Here is a 22,815-nt window from a genome sequence, read left to right on the forward strand (position 1 = left end):
CTACTGAAACATTATTCATATTTATTTAATTTTTCGCCGACTTTCTCATAGAATTCTCAAATTTTTTTAATTGCAAGAGTGAGCTTATTTTTCTCATTCTGGTTCTTTCTTTCGCATAATTGAGTTAATTTTTTTGCATATCACTTTATCAGTTGTACACATTCTATCTTATAAAACATATTTTTATGAAGATTTTTGTAAAAAATATCCTTAGTCACATTTTCAAGATTGACTTTCTTTTTCTTTGTAGTGAACCACTCTTACCGGTGCTTTTCAACTATTTGAGGTGCACCTCAGAGACATCTGCAGTAGTATTGGATTTCAATATCTTCATTTGACCCTCAGGTATATATATATATATATATATATATATATAGTTTAGATGGAGATGGATAAAATCTTAAAAATTTCTATAAATTAGAGTTGATAGCAATAGTTTTCTACTGAAATTCAAATGGATTATTTTCTGCCAGCCTCTTAGGGTCACAATTTAAGTTTATAATAAATTTTTTTTTAAAAAAAAAGAAAGAGCATTTTTCCCCAAAAGAAAAGTATATGTATTTGTTTAGGAAAAAAGGTTATGTAATTTCCGGCAACTGTTTCGCACAACTCACCCGAGTCAGCTCCTTGCTACACTCCGATCGTCGTTTTTCTCAAAGGTTCTTTTTTCGCTCTTTTAGATTTCCATCGCTTAAGCTGCGATTAATTAAATAATCTAGTTCAATCAGTGTAATATATATTAAGTGATTTTGTAATTTGCATTCACCCAATTTGATCTCTTAATTGTTGATACTTTTATTTTTACACCAGCTCGAAAACACACTTTGTTTTTCATTCGCGTATCTGGAAACAAAGATAAATTCATCGTAAAGACCTGATTTGTCTGGTTATTTTTGACGGGTTTTATTTTTGGATTTCAAGATTCAAGTCGCCTGATGTAATTGGAGAAATCCATTTTCTTGCTTATGTGTTTTAGCTATTGATTTGCTTATTCTCTGTTACTTGTCATGAATGAAAATATTAACTGTCTCCTTACTCCGTACCAGAATGAAATTTATTTTTAAATGCTAAGATTAAAATTGAGATTCCATTTTCCATGTAAAATGCTCAAGTCCTTTACCTTTGCTTGTGTGTAGTTTCAATGGAGGGCTTCAAATGAAATAATGTCAGATATTGGTTGTATTTTCTCATTTGTTTACTTGTTCTTTTGACAAGATTTCTTACTTGAAGATTATGTTTCTTCATGTATAAAGGACTGTTTGCAATTATTTTTAAAAAGTGATTACTGGCTTTTGGTTTAAAAAATAAGTTATGGGGTTTCTTAAACTCGGATTTTGTGTTAGTTTATGCATGATTTAATAGAAATCCAGAAGTTGATGGAATTCTAATTCTGCTTTTACAAAAAATGATTCTTGTAAATTGTTAGTATTAGAATCACTTATTTGTGAAACGTTACCCACTTCTTCTTTTCAGTTTTTCAATTTTTTTTCAAATACTACCTACTTGTGATTTTTCTTTTATTTATTAATCTCTAAATTTAACCACTTCTTTAAAAATAGAAATTGTTGCAAACACTCCCTCGGTACTTTTGCAATATTCGAAATGGTAGAAAAAAAGCATGGCTTGTTGTAACTTTGTAAGCTTGGTGAGAAAGAGGTGTTTCATTTCTTGGAGACTGGCACTTAATTGGTTCTTCACATCAATTAACATGAGCCTATCGGTAACGCGGTTCTGCGTGTTTATTTCTTCTGATCAGTGGTAACATATTGTAAATTAAGTGTGTGAATAGTTAGAAAAATAAATTGTTTGGGAATCTACTGGATTTTGCATGGATGTTGGCCGTAACGAATTCTTGAATGCTCATTTGCATATTGGGAATTGGTTAATTAGCAAAAGCAGTATAAAGCATGAAAATGGGTTGTCGAGAGAAGTCACATTGGAGTGTATTTGATGGCGTGAAATCCATTTCCACATCTCCGGAGGCACTGATGGCTGATATCAACTCTGCACTCACATCTCTCGAGCATGCCCGTGCTAGTGCTTTTTTACAGTCACCTGAACCTGTTTCAAAGGACAAAAACATTAACAAGAGATCGAATTCTCAGTATGATGCTCGAATGGCTGATGAAGCATACAAGGCAGGTTTGGCATCCATGGCTGCAGGGAAGCTGGATGATGCTGTCAACTCCTTGAACAATGCCCTCTCCAAGTGCCCACCAGACAAGACTTCGGCTGTTGCTAAGCTTCAGTCTCTTATTTCTCTTACATCACAGCAGCTCCAAAAGTCTTCTGATTGATCCAAGTGGTACACATACTACTCAGTTTATTTTGATATCATAATGATTTCTTGTCGTACTTCTTCACAGAAATATTCTCTCCTTTTTCATCTACAATTTGTGAATGTTTCCTGTTAAGTGGAGCACTTTTTTTCATTCCCAATATGTCGGAGTAAATCGAAATCAGACGTTGTTTCACGATCACAAAATCATAAAACAACAAGTCTCGTAGTACAGTTTACAACCAAACTAGTCTTTTCATAAAAAATAAACATTGACGTTCGTTTCACGATCACAAAATCATAAAACAACAAGTCTCGTAGTACAGTTTACAACCAAACCAGTCTTTTCATAAAAAATAAACATTGTCTTTAAAATGATACAGAAATTAAATACAAACGGTGCGGAAGCGAATTGCAATCGAAATAAAGTAAATTAAAACAGAATTTCAGTATTTATCACAATCCCCAAAACATCTCTTGTTCCACATCGTCGAGTTTCTTCTCGTTCTTATTCGGGGGATGAGTAAGGGATAATATTTTGGGAAATAGTAAGTAAATGAGGATCAATCGATCATAATAATAACAACAAAAATAAATATATTTATATAATTCGAAGAATAACATGTCAAAATCAATGTTGAACAAAATGACACTGAAAACCATATCATTTTTCATAGTTTACTGATCAGTCCTCCCTAATTTTTAACCTTCTAAGAGGTGAGGTCATGCTCTCAGTTTTATATCACACCGGATCAGAGCCATAACAATTCAAATATCAAAGGTCGGAAATTCCTTTACCATTTCAAATGAAAATCATAACGACACCTTTAAATAATTTCAAACATGTTTTCGAATATAACTATTATATTGAAGTGAAATGAAGCAAAGAAATCATCTATCAATTTGAATGAACATATCATGTCGATCGAATTTTCAAAATATACATACATTTTAAAGCATAAGTTCACTAACAGTAATTGTTCAAATGTGAAAGAAGACTTGATGTTGGTTGCTCGAAAATAGCTGGAACTTGGACAAAATGTTATACGAATATGTTAAGATGTTCTAATAATTTTTTTCGGTGATTTCATTAGAAATGAAGGGCGTGAATTTGTAGACGGAAAAGGAATCTAAATTACGTCGCCTTATTCCATTATTTAATTATTGTTTCATCTCATTTAAAGCAGACTATCTTGATAATATAAATATATTATCACCTTTAACCTTTTCGATTTAACACGTTTGCATTACCTGATTTCAATTATTAAAGACAAATCATGTTGCAGTCTCTGAATTCTTATGTCTTAAACGAGTCTTCATCAAATGCAAAGTGTCTGTATTACTGTATATTCTCATTTATTACAATTCAGTGTATGAATTTATGACGTAGAAATTGGTCAATGTCCTCCAAAATTAAAGTAGCTTTAATTTTTCATGTAACAGGCTTTAATGCTAACTATGAAAATGTTGTGTAGTTTTTGTGGTCTTTACATTCTTCTCTCCTTTTTAGGAAGTTACTTCCTATCAAGAGCGGTCATGTTTCAAAAACATGAATTGTATAAGAAATTTAATTCCTCAATTGAGATACGTTAAATATATTATGAATCCTTGACATATCTATTGACAATGCTAGTCGGTATGTTAGTGTTCTCACTCTTTCTAAGATTTTGAAAAGTCTTACGTATCGGTGATTTAATTTCCCAGTTTTACTGAATCAGATAACTCCTTCCATTAAGGAACTTTTACGTAAGCATTTTCTCTAATTATGAACCCTACTGGTCTCCTCTTTAGGTCAACCCAATTGTTCTGTTGATCATGAGTGGCCTTGAGTCTTTCTTTGATGATTGCTACCTTGTCCACCATGTCTTGAACAAGTTCAGTCCCGGTGATGATTTTCTCTCCTAAGTCATCCTAGTATAGAGGCAATCGATACTTTCGTCCATACATGAAATAGTTGTTATTGTACGAGTATTCAAGTAAAGGTATATGTTTATTCCAATTACCACTTAATATTAAAACACATGCTGAAAACATATCTCCAAGGGTTTGTATTGTTCTTTCTTTTTTGCCATCAATTTGAGGGTGATAATCAGTACTGATAGTAACCTTAGTTCTCACAGCTTGTTGAAAACTTTTCCAAAAACCTTATACAAATTTTTGGATCCCTAAAAGACAAAATAATTACCGAAACTTCATGTAACCACTCATCCCAGTATAGAGGCAATCGATACTTTCGTCCGTACAGGACTTCGTATGGAGCAATTCAAATACTGCTATGATAGTTGTTGTTGTAAGAGTTCAAGTAAAGGTATATGTTCATTCCAATTACCACTTAATATTAAGACACATTCTCACAACACATATCTAAGGGTTTGTATTGTTCTTTTTGTTTGGTCATCAATTTGAGGGTGATAAGCAGTACTGAGAGTAACTTTAGTTCTCATATCTTGTTGAAAAAATTTCAAAAAACATTATACATATCGTTGGATCCCTATCAGACAAGATAATTACTGAAACTTCATGTGACCGCACAACATTGTCCATATACAGAATATTCAGCTTGTCAAAACTGTAGTTCATGTGGAGGATAGAAAGTGCACAAATTTTGTGAGTCTATCAAGGATTACCCATAACCCATCATGACTTTGTCCAAACTTGGTAAACATACTACAAAACCCATAGAGATATGCTCTCATTTCCATTTCGGAATTTCTACAGGTTTAAGAAGTCCTCCGAGTCGTTGGTGTTTGGCTTTGAGTTGCTGACATACTTGACACTCAGAGACGAACTCTACAACATTTTTCTTCATTTCACTCCACCATAAATTTTTTCTATAAGTCTATGTACATATGTGTACTATCAGGATGGACTAAAAATTTTGGCTTATGTTCTTCATAAATTACTTCTTGTTGAAGGTTATCGATGTCTTGTATCATAATCATTCCTTCATCCATAAAACTCATTTTCCATCTATTTGAAGGTCTTGCGACTTTCCTTATTTGACTTTATTTTAGTTTTGTCAAAGTGGTGTCTTGGTTTTGACTTATTTTGATTGTTTATCAAAAGCATGGTTTTGCAGAGAGTGAAACTAGGATCATCTTGCTCATATTTTTCCAACTTAATGAATCAACTACCTTATTTGTGTAACCATGGTGATAACTTATTGTTAAGTCATAATATTTTAATGTTCAATCAATTGTCTTTGTCTCATGTTTAGATCATTCTATGTGAACGGATACTTGAGGTTTTGATGGTCTGTGAAGATCTCACACATAGAGCCGTAAAGATAATGCCTCCAAATTTTTAAGGCAAAAACTACCGCAGCTAATTCAAGGTGGTGAGTAGGATAATTTTGCTCGTACGACTTTTGTTTTCTTGATGCATACGCGACTACTCTTCCTTCTTGCATGAATACATATCATAAACCTTCTTTTGATGTGCCACTGTAAATGGTAAAGCTTTTATCTTCAGTGGGTAGAAGTAATACTTGTTTAGACTCAAGCTTCTCTTTTAGCGTTTGGAATCTCTTTTCTCACTTTTCACTCTAGTTGAATTTGGATTTCTTTTGTGTGAGTTTTATAAGAGGTGTAGCTATTTAAGAGAAGCTTCAACAAATTTTGATAGTAACTGCCAACCCTAAAAAGCTTTGGATTTCAGTTACTTTCTTTGGCCTCAACTAGTCAGATATTGGTTCCACTTTCTTGGGGTCAACAGATATTCCTTTTTCTGAAATGATATGGCCCAAGAAATTCACGCTGCTCAGCCAAAATTCACATTTCTTGAACTTGGCATACAAGTCTTTTCTCTTAATGTTTGGAGATTTAGTCGGATGTGTTATTTGTGGTCTTATTCACTTAGTAAGTATATAAGGATATCATCGATAAACATTACCACAATTTTTTCGAGAAACGGCTTGTTCATGAGATCCAAGAATTCTGTTGAAATATTTGTCAATCCAAAAGGCATTACCGTGAACTCATAATGTCCATATCTTATCCTGGAGGCTATTTTTCAAATGTCTTCTGCTTTGACCTTTAGTTGATGATAACACGTTCTCAAATTAAGTTTGGAAAATATTGTAGCTCATTTGAGTTGACCAAAAATATTTCTATCCTTGGAAGATGATATTTGTTCTTGATTGTGGTCTTATTGAGTTCTCTATAATCGATACATAATCTCATACTTTCATCCTTCTTCTTTACAAATAAAACTGAAGTTCTTCATGGAGAGACACTTTTTTTATTTGTTTCTTGTATAACAACTCTTGGAATTTTTCTTTTAACTCATTAAGTTTTGTTGAAGCCATTCGGTGGGGTGCCTTTGACATTGGTGCATAACCTAGTACTAAATTTTTCTCGAACTCTACTTCGCGATTTGGAACCATTCCAAATAATTTTTCCGAAAAATTATCTGGAAATTCTTGCACAACTGTATATCTTCTATCTTGAGATCGATTTCAGTCTTTTACATCATTAACCATTGCTAGATAGACTTCCTCATCAGACTTCATGAATTTCCAGGTCTGGGAAGCAGAAATGAGGGATTTCCGGTCCATAGTATTGTCATGGTGTATGATTTCTTCTTGGTTTGGGGTTCGAAGTTTGACATTATTGTACCGAAAACCTATTATTAAATTATTTCTAGCTAACCAATCCATTCCCAGAATGGCGTCGAACTCCATCATGTAAATTTGAATAAACTCGACTTGGAATATATGTTCGTTGATACAAACTTTGCAGCTTTGATGGATCTTATGTGTTTCAATTATTTTACTAGTGGGAGTGGCTAGTCTAAAGGGTTGAACTAATATATCAGGTGTAAGCCCTTACTTCTTAGTGAATATTTTAGATATAAATTGAATGAGTGACACAACTATCAAACAATACATAAGCTGACAATTGGTTGATTAGAATGCTATCTGCCTCGACATCGTTTGTTCCGTCTGCCTCTTTTTGAGTTATGGCAAACATGTGATCATTTGGTTTATTCTCATTTGGCTTGTTGTTTGTAGCATCAATGCTTGATCATGTTCTTTTCTTTAACGGCTCAAGACAATCAGCTACACAATGTCCTAACTTTTCACAATTAAAGCATGCTCCAGTCTTCCTATGACATTCTCGAACATGAAGTGGGTGGAAAGTAGGGCATGGTTTTATTAGAATAAATATTAACCTAACGCTTCCCTTGTTAGGAAATAATCCCTTGAACAAGGGAGGTCCATAGGATAGTCATAATATAGTCTTTCACAATGCAATAAAGTTACGCATGTCCGTTTTTCTTTGCGAAAGGGGTATCTCTGGATCGTCCTCTTGACTGATTTGGTCGCTTGAACTTTTGTCCACCTTGAGAAAGTTGGCCATTTAAGGGGCGTTTGTTCTAGTTCTCCTTGTCCCGGCAATGGATGCTATTTGAATTTTTTCGTTTGTACATATCCAGGACCAATTGAATTCTACTGCTCAGAACTTCTTGTAGCAATGCATTTTCATGGTGTCGTTTCCCATGATAGTAGGTGCATAAATTCCGAGATCATTGAATTTTGAATTGTACTTCACCACCGACATGTTCGGAGTTTGTGTAAAGTTTTAAAACTCACTTAACTTTTGGAGTCGAAACTTAGCTGGATAATAATGCTTTAACAAGTTTTTTAGGAATTGTGGCCATGTAATTGGTCTAGCTTCTTCGATGGCTGGTGAAATTGTCTCCCACCATTTGCTTGCTTTATCCTCCAAGAATGACGTCACCACATCTTTCTTAAGTGCTTTTGGAACTTCAAGTAATCGGAGTTGTGTTTCAATAATCTTGAGCCAGTTTCGACCAACTTCTGGGTCAAGATTTCCGTCAAATTTTTGGACTTTGTTCCTCCAAATGGATCATAATGACATTTGGATTTGTTCGGTGGTAGAGGTGGCGGTGGCAGATTGGTATTAGGATTTACCAATCCTTGCAATGTTATTGCCACTATATGGCTATGACCATTAGATCTACTCGGTTAAAGATGAAAACTGGTGGTGGTGGCGATGGTCCATCCATGTCATTTTCATTGTTGTCGTCGCAAATATGAAATAAATCAATGGATAGATCAAACAAAACGTTATTGATTTCAAATAAAAAGGAAGAAATACAAATAAAAGTTGGACAATGATGACCGAGAAAAATGGATTGTAAATCCTTATTACAAGAGTCATGATACTATATATCTAATCTAGTCGTCTAAAACTTCTCCATCTCTTACTGCTTCTTCCGTGGTCTCTACTTCATGTTGTTCCTCGGGATCCTCTCCACATTGATAACAACCATCATTTGATGGTGCTCAATATGGTCTTTGTTGCATATTTTCCGCTCGCAAGCATACGGTTGTCAAGTTTTAATATAAGAGAGTAAAGTATCGTTCCCACGGGAAGTGTATATATAAAATTATATCAGTGTTTGTAATTAAAATAGTCACGACTTTATTTAGAAGAATCGATAAAAGTTTGGTCTATTTAACACAAATTAATTGCAAATAAATAGTAATCAAATCACCGAATTGAGAAAATATCAATGGGAGAAAATATCTAGAGGAGTGACTTCACTTAGTTTCCATAGTAACTATTCCCGATTGCCTTTATATTCATGAATTCCAGTTGTTTAATAGCCAAGAACACTTAATTATTTTATTCCTCATTTCCCAAGTGACGAATAAAGTGTATCATTCAGATTTCGATTCAAACATTCCTAATAAGAATCTAAGTTCATATGATATATATAAAAGATGATCTTACCAAAGCCTCGCTAAAGTTATATACCTTCCGAAGAATATAAATATTTAAGGATGTGTCCCTAAAAATCCATAATTCTATTCCATCTCCTGGGTTGTAGAATTAATTAGATAACAAACATTTTATGGCCAGTAAATTGAAAGCGATAAGAACTAGAAAACACAATTAAATCAAAAGAGAATTCAAACATATGAAAAACTGAGTCAAAATTATCGTGTCAACAAAGCTACGTCGTCATCTAGAATGTAAAAGTTAGTTCATGATGAAATCTAAACAAAAACAATACATGTTTGAAAGTTTAGACATTTCAACATGAGAAATATAAAAAAAGCGAAAGATTAAATAGCAAATCAGAAGTGGCATCTTTGTCCTCAGATTCGTCGTTCTTCGTCGTTGCGATCAATCCTTATGCTCCATATTGTCTCCAAGCGTGTGCTCTCGTCTCTCACGTTTTTGCAGTTTTTTCTCTGCAAAAACGGCTCTCTTCCTTTTTTATAGGTTTCTCTTCTTTTTATACACGATCGGCGGCTCTAAGTGTGTTTCTGCATGCCTCTTGCACGCGGGTGCATGTGATCCAGCGCTACCGTGCGCATGCTTCTGGAGTTGTGCGTTTGCCCTGCAAGCGCTAGTGAGCATGAACTGGCCGTGCCTTTCTACTGCAACTCTGCACGCGCGGGTGCGCGCGATCTGGCATGGGTGCACGGTAGCTCTGACCGCATAATTCTTCTCTGTGCGCACAGCTGCACGTGATCTGGCGTGGGTGCACGTGCTCTTCTGTATTTTCCTTGCATCATTGTGGCTTCATGTACATCTTTTTCTCCATCCCTGTATTGACATTCAAAATAACCCAAAAGCGCATAATTGCGTTCGAAACTAACACAATTAAAATTGATTCTCGTATAAATTGAGTGCAATTCTTGCACTTATCAGTTTTGCAGAACATCATAATGGTTTTTGAGTACCTCATTAGTGTTCTGTAATTCATGGATTGAATTTTAGTATGCTCACGATATTGGGTATGATGGTTCATGAATTGATCTTCATGATTTCTAAGTGACTGAATTTCCTTATTTAAGTTGTCTCAAAGGTCCGCGAGTTCGATGACTAACTTCTTGATATGCCTCAAATTCTTCCTTGGTCTTAATATACAGTTGTTCTGCCTCATGCAGGTAATAAGAAAATCCTCGAATTTGTTTTCTTTCCCTCTCTAATTCGAGTTTTTTTCTTCAATTCTTTGTATTTAAAATCTTTGCCTAAAATTTGATCTTGATATTTTTGTTTCTCTTTTTTCAAATTCTTGATAATCTCCAAGGGTTCCTCCTTCTCATCTTCTTCAATAGTGAGTTCCCACTCTAGGCCTTTTAATGATTTCATCATTGTCGATGGTAATGGCTCTCTGTTGCATAAAGATTGTGGTTTGTGCACGGGTATGAGGGACTGTCATTTCTTAAAATAATACAAAATAAAATGCTCAGAATATCTCATAATGATGATAGCAATAAACGAGAGGTAGTAATTAGATAGTTCAAGTAATTTAAACAAAGTAATAGGTCGAATGATATTTTGCGATGAAATTTTAAAAAATGTAAAGTTCGAAAATTTTGACATAGATGGAAAGTCTATGTCAATAGGTTTCCGGAATATTTTTCGGAATCGAATTCCAAGTTTTCTACCAAAGTTATGGATTTTACAATATTCAAAAAATTTGGTCGGAGTTTAGGCGGTGAGAATCCGGGAAGGTGGCGCTAAGGCACCGATGCTACGAATTTTCGATGCGGAGGTGACTTCTGATTGGCGCTAGGGCACCTGTTCTACACAGATTTGGGCTGAAATGGTGCTAAGGCATCTATCTAGGATATGAGATGCCTGTTTAATGTATTTGCCAAACAATTTTGGCACCTCAATATCATCTAGATTATTAACCTAGTGGCTATCACAACTGGATTATGAAATTGGTGGCTATCCCAACTGGATTATTAACGTGGTGACTAAACCAACCAGATTATGAATCTGGTGGGCTCTGGTACCACTTAAAAGTTCGCCATGAGATCGGAGTGAGTCGCCATCCAACGTTGTTTCACAATCACACAATCATAAACAACAAATCTCTTAGTATAATGTACCATCAAACCAATGTTTATCATAAAAAGTAAACATTGTCTTTGCAATGATACGAAAATTAATACAAACGGTGCGGAAACGAATTACAATCAAAATAAAGTAAATTAAAAGAGAACTTCGATATTTATCATCATCCCCAAAACATCTCATAATCCACATCGTCAAGTTTATCCTCATTCTTATCTGGAAAGGGTGAGTAAAGAATGAGTATTTTGAGAAATACTAGTAAATGGGTCGATAAATCATAATAATAACAAACGAGGCCTATTCTCATCCAGTTCTTAGTTTCTAAGCTACTGATAAATCTAACTATGAGGGATTCCTCATCTCATACAACAGGATCGAAATGAAAGAAATATATATATTTATATGATTCGAAGAATAGCATGTCAAAATCAAAGATGAACAAAACAATGATACTGAAAGTCATATTATTGTTCATTGTTTGCTGATCAGTCTCTAATTTTTAATCTTCTAAGGGACGAGTTCTTGTTATCGACTATTATATCTCACCGCATCAGGGTCATAACAAATCAAACACCAAAAGTTGGAAATTCATTTACCATTTCAAATGCAAATCATAACATCGACTTTAAATAATTTCAAGCATTCTTTAAAATATAACGATTATATTGAATCGAAACGAAATAAAGAAATCATGTATCAATTTGAATGAATATATAATGTTCACTGAATTTTCAAAAACTAAGCTCACTTACAGTAAATGATCAAACGTAAAAGAAAACTTGATGTTGGTTGCTCGAAAATAGCTGAAACTTGGACATAATGTTATTCAAATTTGTTGAGAGGTTTTGAGAATTTTCTTCGATGATTTCATTAGAAATGAATGACGTGAATTTATAGAGTGAAAAATAATCTAAATTATGATGTCTTATCCCATAATTTACGCTGAAATATTGTTTCGTCTCATTTAAAACTGGCTAACGTGCAGAGGAGGATTCACTGTAGGACCAGGCACTCCCAAATTTTTTTTTAAAAATTATTACTATATAAGATATATTTTATTATTTAGTATATATATTATTTGACCCATCAAAAAAATAAAGTATCTATAATTAGTCTAATGGTTAAAGACTTTCAAGGTTTACACATGTGATCCGCGTTCCATTCTTCTTAGGCGTTTTTTGAATTGCTCTGCAATTTTTTTTTTTTTTTGAAAACCTAAATAACAGGCCTTTGTACTTAAAACCTTCATAATTGGTTAACAAAAACACAATAAAAAAACTCATTTGAGGTAATAACCTAACCTTATGCAAAACATCTGCTATATTGCCGACTAAAGAGTGAATTATTGTGGGACGCGAGTTCGGAGACACGGGATGGAAAGACGGATTCTTGGAATTTTTTCTGGCGTTCGGGAATTGGGCAGTGGAGAGGTAAAATTGTTGCAAATTTTCTGCTTCATGTTTTATATGGTAAAAGATTTAAATGAAAAAAGGTTTTTAAATTTTAAAATCAATACATTATATCTTATGGGTAAGCTTTTCTTTCTCCTATTTTTTATCTCGAATTAACTGTGATTACATGGTTGAAGTACCTTATGGATAAGCTTTTCTTATGATTATTTTATACTATTATCTGTAATTCTTAATGATTTTGTTATATTATAGCATTTTGGTTATAAAAATGACTTTTGACTAATGTTAAAATTATATGAGAAAATGCACAAGACTTCTTCTGAAGCAAAGCACTGGGAAGAGGACATATACTGATTTTAGAATTATATGAGCACCTTGCAAGTTTGAATTTTATGAGCTTGAAAAGATTTTAATAGTTAAAATTCGACTATTTCATTGTCACAGGCTTCATATACTTCAATGGGAAAATCAGTTACAATTGATAAGTTTTTTCAAAGGAAGAGAATAAATGAATTAGATACAGCTACTATTTTGACCTCATCAACAAGTTCAAATAACAATGATCTTCAATCTGAATTTCTTCTAAAAGATTCAAAAATACATAAATTGAGGAGATTGATCAGTGATTCAGGATTGCGTCGAAACAAATTTGGGAATATCATCATAACCAACATGAAGAGATTCGTCGAACTTATTTGAATCTAAAGGCATATCAACCTATTCTTGGAGTATATCCACTAAATAAAAATATTAAGCACCCTCAAAGATTTCAGTCTGCTTGGTACGATAAATTTCCTTTGTTGGAGTATTCACCCGCTAAAGATAAGGTATATTGCTTTCCATGTTTTATCTTCAACAAGCCATCACGATGCTCAAATCAAAATGCATTTACTGTTATGGGTTTGATAATTGGAAGAAAGTTAGAAATGGAAAACCTTGTGCTTTCTTAGGTCATATAGGGAAAGACAATGTATCTTCACTCCATCGTAATGTTGAAAAGGCATGTGATGATTTGATGAACCAACCGCAACATATCTCAAGGAGATTCGACAATTTTAACGCTGAACAAGTTGCAACTAATCGTCTTCGGTTAAAAGCTCACATACATGTTGTAAGATTACTTGCACTTCAAGGAATTCCATTTAGAGATCATGATAAGAAATCTAGTTCGTCTAATCGTGGTAATTTTCTTGAATTCTTGGATGTCCTAACCATGTACAATGATGATCTTTCAAAGGCAATTGCGAGAGCTCCAAAGAATGCCAAGTATACAAGTCATGATATTAAAAAACAAATACTTCATGTGCTTTCAATGAGAGTGAAAAATGCAATTCGTAAACAAATTGGAGTTGTAAAGTATTGCATAATTGTTGATGAAGCCCGAGATGAGTCAAAAAGAGAGCAAATGTCTATAGTATTGAGGTTCGTGGATACTAATGGATTCATTCAAGAACGTTTTTTTGGACTTGTTCACGTATCTGATACTGCTACTTTGACTTTAAAGAATGCTGTATATACTGTTTTGGGTCACTACAATTTGGATGTTCAAAATATTAGAGGTCAAGGTTATGATGGTGCTAGTAATATGAGGGGTGAGTTTAATGGATTACAAGCTTTGATTGTAAAAGATTGTAAAAGTGCTTATTATGTTCATTGCTTTGGTCATCGGTCACAACTGGCTTTAGTTGCAGCATCAAAAAATGTGACATCTATTCGTCAATTTTTTGATAAATTAACTTTTATAGTTAATATTGTTGGTTCTTCATGTAAACGCAATGATGAATTGAAGAATGCTCATGCGGATGATATTGCACATTTGATTGCTATTAATGAACTTGAGACATGACGTGGACTTAATCAGATAGGTACTTTACAGCGAGCTACTGATACACGTTGGAGTTCTCATTTGAGATCACTAGCAGGCCTAATTAAGATGTTTAGTGCATCGTGTACGGTATTGCTTAATGTTATGGAGGATGGACTTCCTTCTCAACTAGCAGATGCTACATTTGTATATGATTAAATGACTTCTTTTGATTTTGCATTTATCTTGCATCTTATGAAAGAGATTATGGGGATCACAGATATCCTTTGTCAGGCTTTACAAAGTGAGACTGATATAATAAATGCAATGGCACTTGTAATATCCACCAAGAATTTACTTCAACATATGGGGATAACAAGTGGGATGATTTTCTGGGAAAAGTGAAGTCTTTTTGTGAAGTTCGAAATATTGATATTCTTGATTTCAGTGCTCCGTATATTGACAGACGAGTTTGAGTCCGTCTTCGTCAAGAAAATTTCACCATTGAGCATCATTATCAGGTAGACCTCTTTTATGGTGCGATATATTCAAGTTGCAAGAAATTAATAGGCGCTTTAGTGATGATGCTATGGAGTTGCTCATTCTGAGTAATGGCTTAAATCCTAAAAATACAGTAGAGTCTTTCAGAATTGCAAATATATGTAAATTAATTGAAAAATTTTATGCATAAGATTTTACAAGAGATGAAAAAGAGCAATTGGAGATTCAGTTGAAGCATTACGAGTATAATATCGTCAAAGGGTCTGACTATAAAAGTCTTTCAACCATTTCAGAGTTATGTCAATGGTTGAGGAAGACTAACAAGTCTGTGACATACCACCTCATTTTTCGAGTGATCGTACTTGTGCTTATTCTTCCGGTTTCCACTGCTACTACAGAACGATCATTTTCTGCGATGAATATTGTGAAAACAAGACTTCGAAGCAAATGGAGGATGATTTTCTCTCGGACGCATTAATGATATATATTGAGAAAGAAATTGCTAGAAATGTGAGCATACAAGATATCATTAAAGATTTTGAAATTTTAAAAGAACGTCGAATTCCTTTTAATTAAAAAATTGTACTTGATACTTAATTGAGTATATCTTTTAAGAAACTTTGGCTTCCATCTTTTTGTAATATGCTAATATTACTCTTTTAAATATTCTGTTTATTTTTTAATTATTGTATTCTTATTCAACGAATTATAGATAATTAATGATTTATATGATTTGAAAACAAAAAGACTTTTGCTTTTCTATAATATTTATATTATTTATAATTTTATATTTATATTATAAAAATTATTGTTTTAATCAATTAAATATCTTATCTTCAAACAACAACAAAAATAAGAAAGACTTTTTGATTTACATTCGTTGTTGTTTTATATTTTATTTTCCCAACTAAAAACTCTCGACTCTTCCACAATGCATTGAAATTATATGCAAACATATAATAATTATTTTCCTATTTTTGTATGTGTGGGATGGGCCGGCCCCCAAAATATAATCTTGGATCCGCCTCTGCTAACATGATAATATAAATTATCACCTTTCACTTTTTCAATTTAACACGTTTGTATTTTCTGATTTTAAATATTAAGACAAATCATGTTGTGGTCTCTGAATTATTTTGTCTTAAAGGAGTCGCGTCATCAGAATAAAGTGTCTGTGATGGGTAATAACTCAATTTAATTATTCAATTTATTATTGAGGCCCAAATTAATTATAAAAGCCCAAACCCACAATTAATTATAAAAAACCTAAGCCCATTATACACTCCAAAAAACTCTATAAATGGGAGATGATTGTTTTATGCTTAAACTTTTTAGCTCTCAATTAACATCTTTGAATTATTTTCTGACTTGAGCGTCAGAGTGTCTACGCCGAGCAAACCCCGGCGCCTCTAACGTTTGTTTGTGACGCACGTGATAAGCCACAAAGATTTTATCTGCACCAGCTACTTGGGCCCGTTTACGAACCAGCAGAATAATTCGAATAATCACAGTTTTTGGCTTCATCAGTCTGTATTATTGTATATCCTAATTTATTACAATTCAGTATATGAATTCACGACTTAAAAATTGGTCGATGTCCTCTAAAATTAAAATAACTTTAATTTCTCAGCTAACAGGCTTTAATGATAACGGTGAAATTGTTGGGTGGTTCTTCTGGATCTTCACACGATACGAAGCTTTTTTTCTCCGAGTTAATAGATTCTCGTGTATCCCAAGAATTATCTTGGATCAAGGAAATGTTTGGTAAAACGAAAGATGTTATCTTGGATGAAGCAGATGTTTTGTAAAACGAAAGCTGTTTTGGATCAAGGAGATGTTTTCAATATTTCAGCTTGCTTCGCAATTTTTTATCTGCATTGCCCTAGTATGATTCATGTTTTATTGTGATCGAGTGAATTCGTTTCTCACAGTGTTTCCTTTTCTTTTCATCTGATAACAAATCATTTGATTACCAAATTGCGAGGGAAAGGCTAATGAATCGTGATAAGTTTAAAACCAAAAATAAATAAGAAACAATAATTTAGTCTGGTTTGGAGCTACATTTTGTTAAAGAGGAATTGAATGGAATCATGGCAATCCTTGTGATACTTGTTTATGATTCTGATTTCAAATTGTACTACATGTTAGAGTAGATGTCCGGCAAGCCAACTTGTTGCTCGAGCTTTATTGACTCTAATGTAAAATAATTTTTATTTTAATAATATTTTACGATTTATTCGATTATGGCATTATACTTTATTCTCTATACACATGCAAGCTGCATAGATAAAGTCCTTGAATATACAATAGATACAATGAGGTCTGCCTCTCAACATAAGACCATGAAACTCATTAGGAAGTGTACCATTTATTCTAAAGAGGTTCCTAGTCGAATCAGCCGCCTAAAACAAGGATATAGATGATAATATGATGATGCACTGAACAACCCTCCCTCTAACTATCCAAGTGGTTCTCACTTATCGAGTGGAATAGTCCGTAGTTATGGTTGTACACCATTATTCCTTTGACCCGGGACAATGTAGAGGCTATACGTACTAGCATGCATTTGATCCGTTTACCGACTCCATTGAGGGTCATCAGGTGGCGAGGTTGGGTGTAATTTCGAATTACGTAGGAGTAAATGCATTGTTATCGGGGATTCACCGTTCACCTATGGGTGAAGATATCATATGTGATCTAATGAGTTAATAGTGCAAGGTGTCTCTGGCCAGAGCAAGAAATGTGCTTTAGGGAAATGTGTTTTCTAATTGCACATACCATGCCACTATTAATACTCAAAGATAAATCGAATCGTTATCGAATTCATATATAACTCTCGATATACCAATGGTTGCAGATTCAATCGGGATATATGTGTTGAAGGAACCGTACTGTACGCTAACCATAACTAAAGATTCTTGCGCGCACTATCAGTGATACCTAGAGGATCATGAGGCGATGCTACTAAACGCTCTTACCATGATCCGATGAGTGCAATCAGAAATGAGTTCTGAAATTCTTGATCAAATTGTTGAAAAGAATGTGGCTAACTAGGGTAAGCCCGGATAAGAATAAATGTTATCCTGAATCACATGAAGATGTGAACCCACGACTAGCTGTATCTCTGAACCATTGAGGGTCACACAAGTATCTGATTCTGTGTTCCTGTTGAGATAGTCAAATTTCAAGGAGTTGGAATTTGGCGACTATAATTTAATGGAGATCAAACAAGAAGCTTATAGAAGAGTTTATGAGCAGATTCCGTATGATGGAAGAAATAGAAGTTAGCATGATTGCTAAATAAGGAAATAGAGTGGAACTGCCTGTTTTGTGAATGAGTTCACTAAAACTGGCAGCTGCCATATATGATAACTACCATATATGGTAAGTTCTAAATTTGGTAAGTGAAAATTTTGATCTTCGAAATTTTCGATTTTCAATATATGAACAAGATTTGTATCCTTGGTATATCGGCGCTCTGAGATCGTCGATCGTGGTTATAATGAGTTCGAAATCATTTTTTTGTGAATTTGAAATTTACTAATAAATTGATTGTGCTGGTATGATGAAAAACTTAATTTTTGCACACAAAAGTCAAAAATTCCTTTGCTTTTCTCCCTTAAAAGTCATGGCCATCACCTTAAGGAAAATAGGAAGAAAATTTTGGAAAAGAGCAAATTAGATTTGCTTAATTATAAGAATCCATAATATTGATTAAGAATCAATAAGCACAAAATTAAATAAAAATTTTCCAATTTAAAAGGCAAAGCCACGGCCACCTTGTAGGGATTTTGTGTGTGAAAATTTCGGCCACTTTTTATCTTCCTCGCCGTGCCACTTCGTCTCCGGATTTTGGAAATTCGGAGCTACAGTCTCAACTCATAAATCGTTTGAATTTTTAGTGCAAACCAAACGAGGAAAACAGTCTTTGATTGTTGACCTAATTAGACGATCAAAGTTGAAGATCCGTTCGTAGGAAATTACAAAAAGTGCTATATCCGCCTAAACACCAGAATAGTTTGGAGTCAAGCGTTGAAAACACAAAGATATAATTTTAAACGCCCTATGAATGAAGTTTCTAAACACACGACGTCCAAGAACAAAAAATTTTAACTTTCGATGCGTCTTGGATGCGAGAATAAGATGTCCCAACACTACCAAGATATACTTCTATTATCCATTGTGTATTCATGAATTCAGTCAAAGTCTTAGGATTATGGGATATCTATCTGGGCAATAGATTTTTCTTTACAAGAACTTGTTCGAGACAATAGAAAAGAGCAATTGGAGATTCGTTGAAGCATTACGATGTAAAATATCGTCAAAGGGTCTGACTATAAAAGTCTTTCAACCATTTCAGAGTTATTGTCAATGGTTGAGGAAGACTAACAAGTCTGTGACATACCACCTCATTTTTCGAGTGATCGTACTGGCCTTACTCTTCGGTTTCCACTGCTACTACAGAACAGATCATTTTCTGCGATGAATATTGTGAAAACAAGACTTCGGAGCAAATGGAGGATGATTTCTCTCGGACGCATTAATGATATATATTGAGAAAGAAATTGCTAGAAATGTGAGCATACAAGATATCATTAAAGATTTTGAAATTTTAAAAGAACGTCGAATTCTTTTTAGTTAAAAAATTGTACTTGATACTTAATTGAGTATATCTTTTAAGAAACTTTGGCTTCCATCTTTTTGTAATATGCTAATATTACTCTTTTAAATATTCTGTTTATTTTTTTAATTATTGTATTCTTATTCAACGAATTATAGATAATTAATGATTTATATGATTTGAAAACAAAAAGACTTTTGCTTTTCTATAATATTTATATTATTTATAATTTTATATTTATATTATAAAAATTATTGTTTTAATCAATTAAATATCTTATCTTCAAACAACAACAAAAATAAGAAAGACTTTTTGATTTACATTCGTTGTTGTTTTATATTTTATTTTCCCAACTAAAACTCTCGACTCTTCCACAATGCATTGAAATTATATGCAAACATATAATAATTATTTTCCTATTTTTGTATGTGTGGGGTGGGCCGGCCCCCAAAATATAATCTTGGATCCGCCTCTGCTAACATGATAATATAAATTATCACCTTTCATTTTTTCAATTTAACACGTTTGTATTTTCTGATTTTAAATATTAAGACAAATCATGTTGTGGTCTCTGAATTATTTTGTCTTAAAGGAGTCGCGTCATCAGAATAAAGTGTCTGTGATGGGTAATAACTCAATTTAATTATTCAATTTATTATTGAGACCCAAATTAGTTATAAAAGCCCAAACCCACAATTAATTATAAAAAACCTAAGCCCATTATACACTCCAAAAAACTCTATAAATGGGAGATGATTGTTTTATGCTTAAACTTTTTATCTCTCAATTACATCTTTGAATTATTTTCTGACTTGAGCGTCAGAGTGTCTACGCCGAGCAAACCCCGGCGCCTCTAACGTTTGTTTGTGACGCACGTGATAAGCCACAAAGATTTTATCTGCACCAGCTACTTGGGCCCGTTTACGAACCAGCAGAATAATTCGAATAATCACAGTTTTTGGCTTCATCAGTCTGTATTATTGTATATCCTCATTTATTACAATTCAGTATATGAATTCACGACTTAAAAATTGGTCGATGTCCTCTAAAATTAAAATAACTTTAATTTCTCAGCTACAGGCTTTAATGATAACGGTGAAATTGTTGGGTGGTTCTTCTGGATCTTCACACGATACGAAGCTTTTTTTCTCCGAGTTAATAGATTCTCGTGTATCCCAAGAATTATCTTGGATCAAGGAAATGTTTGGTAAAACGAAAGATGTTATCTTGGATGAAGCAGATGTTTTGTAAAACGAAAGCTGTTTTGGATCAAGGAGATGTTTTTCAATATTTTCAGCTTGCTTCGCAATTTTTTATCTGCATTGCCCTAGTATGATTCATGTTTTATTGTGATCGAGTGAATTCGTTTCTCACAGTGTTTCCTTTTCTTTTCATCTGATAACAAATCATTTGATTACCAAATTGCGAGGGAAAGGCTAATGAATCGTGATAAGTTTAAAACCAAAAATAAATAAGAAACAATAATTTAGTCTGGTTTGGAGCTGCATTTTGTTAAAGAGGAATTGAATGGAATCATGGCAATCCTTGTGATACTTGTTTATGATTCTGATTTCAAATTGTACTACATGTTAGAGTAGATGTCCGGCAAGCCAACTTGTTGCTCGAGCTTTATTGACTCTAATGTAAAATAATTTTTATTTTAATAATATTTTACGATTTATTCGATTATGGCATTATACTTTATTCTCTATACACATGCAAGCTGCATAGATAAGTCCTTGAATATACAATAGATACAATGAGGTCTGCCTCTCAACATAAGACCATGAACTCATTAGGAAGTGTACCATTATTCTAAAGAGGTTCCTAGTCGAATCAGCCGCCTAAAACAAGGATATAGATGATAATATGATGATGCACTGAACAACCCTCCCTCGAACTATCCAAGCGGTTCTCACTTATCGAGTGGAATAGTCCGTAGTTATGGTTGTACACCATTATTCCTTTGACCCGGGACAATGTAGAGGCTATACGTACTAGCATGCATTTGATCCGTTTACCGACTCCATTGAGGGTCATCATGTGGCGAGGTTGGGTGTAATTTCGAATTACGTAGGAGTAAATGCATTGTTATCGGGGATTCACCGTTCACCTATGGGTGAAGATATCATATGTGATCTGATGAGTTAATAGTGCAAGGTGTCTCTGGCCAGAGCAAGAAATGTGCTTTAGGGAAATGTGTTTTCCTAATTGCACATACCATGCCACTATTAATACTCAAAGATAAATCGAATCGTTATCGAATTCATATATAACTCTCGATATACCAATGGTTGCAGATTCAATCGGGATATATGTGTTGAAGGAACCGTACTGTACGCTAACCATAACTAAAGATTCTTGCGCGCACTATCAGTGATACCTAGAGGATCATGAGGCGATGCTACTAAACGCTCTTACCATGATCCGATGGGTGCAATCAGAAATGAGTTCTGAAATTCTTGATCAAATTGTTGAAAAGAATGTGGCTAACTAGGGTAAGCCCGAATAAGAATAAATGTTATCCTGAATCACATGAAGATGTGAACCACGGCTAGCTGTATCTCTGAACCATTGAGGGTCACACAAGTATCTGATTCTGTGTTCCTGTTGAGATAGTCAATTTCAAGGAGTTGGAATTTGGCGACTATAATTTAATGGAGATCAAACAAGAAGCTTATAGAAGAGTTTATGAGCAGATTCCGTATGATGGAAGAAATAGAAGTTAGCATGATTGCTAAATAAGGAAATAGAGTGGAACTGCTTGTTTTGTGAATGAGTTCACTAAAACTGGCAGCTGTCATATATGATAACTACCATATATGGTAAGTTCTAAATTTGGTAAGTGAAAATTTGATCTTCGAAATTTTCGATTTTCAATATATGAACAAGATTTGTATCCTTGGTATATCGGCGCTCTGGGATCGTCGATCGTGGTTATAATGAGTTCGAAATCATTTTTTTGTGAATTTGAAATTTACTAATAAATTGATTGTGCTGGTATGATGAAAAACTTAATTTTTGCACACAAAAGTCAAAAATTCCTTTGCTTTCTCCCTTAAAAGTCATGGCCATCACCTTAAGGAAAATAGGAAGAAAATTTTGGAAAAGAGCAAATTAGATTTGCTTAATTATAAGAATCCATAATATTGATTAAGAATCAATAAGCACAAAATTAAATAAAAATTTTCCAATTTAAAAGGCAAAGCCACGGCCACCTTGTAGGGATTTTGTGTGTGAAAATTTCGGCCACTTTTTATCTTCCTCGCCGTGCCACTTCGTCTCCGGATTTTGGAAATTCGGAGCTACAGTCTCAACTCATAAATCGTTTGAATTTTTTAGTGCAAACCAAA

General features: G+C 33.8%; 1 protein-coding gene and 1 long non-coding RNA gene across 2 annotated transcripts; both read left to right on the forward strand.

The window, feature by feature from the left end:
- The first annotated feature begins 463 nt into the window (after positions 1-463).
- LOC142547212 (uncharacterized) lies at positions 464-2,432 on the forward strand. The gene is made up of 2 exons (XR_012820623.1): positions 464-659; positions 1,891-2,432. It is a non-coding gene; the product is annotated as an uncharacterized LOC142547212 (long non-coding RNA).
- Positions 2,433-13,404: 10,972 nt separating this feature from the next.
- On the forward strand, positions 13,405-14,382 carry LOC142544219 (uncharacterized). The gene has a single exon (XM_075651278.1). The coding sequence runs from the start codon at positions 13,405-13,407 to the stop codon at positions 14,380-14,382; it is 978 nt and encodes a 325-aa protein (XP_075507393.1).
- Positions 14,383-22,815: the final 8,433 nt, after the last annotated feature.

The sequence above is a fragment of the Primulina tabacum genome, chromosome 5 (genome assembly GCF_025594145.1).
Source record: "Primulina tabacum isolate GXHZ01 chromosome 5, ASM2559414v2, whole genome shotgun sequence".
In the NCBI taxonomy this organism is placed as follows: Eukaryota; Viridiplantae; Streptophyta; class Magnoliopsida; order Lamiales; family Gesneriaceae; genus Primulina; species Primulina tabacum.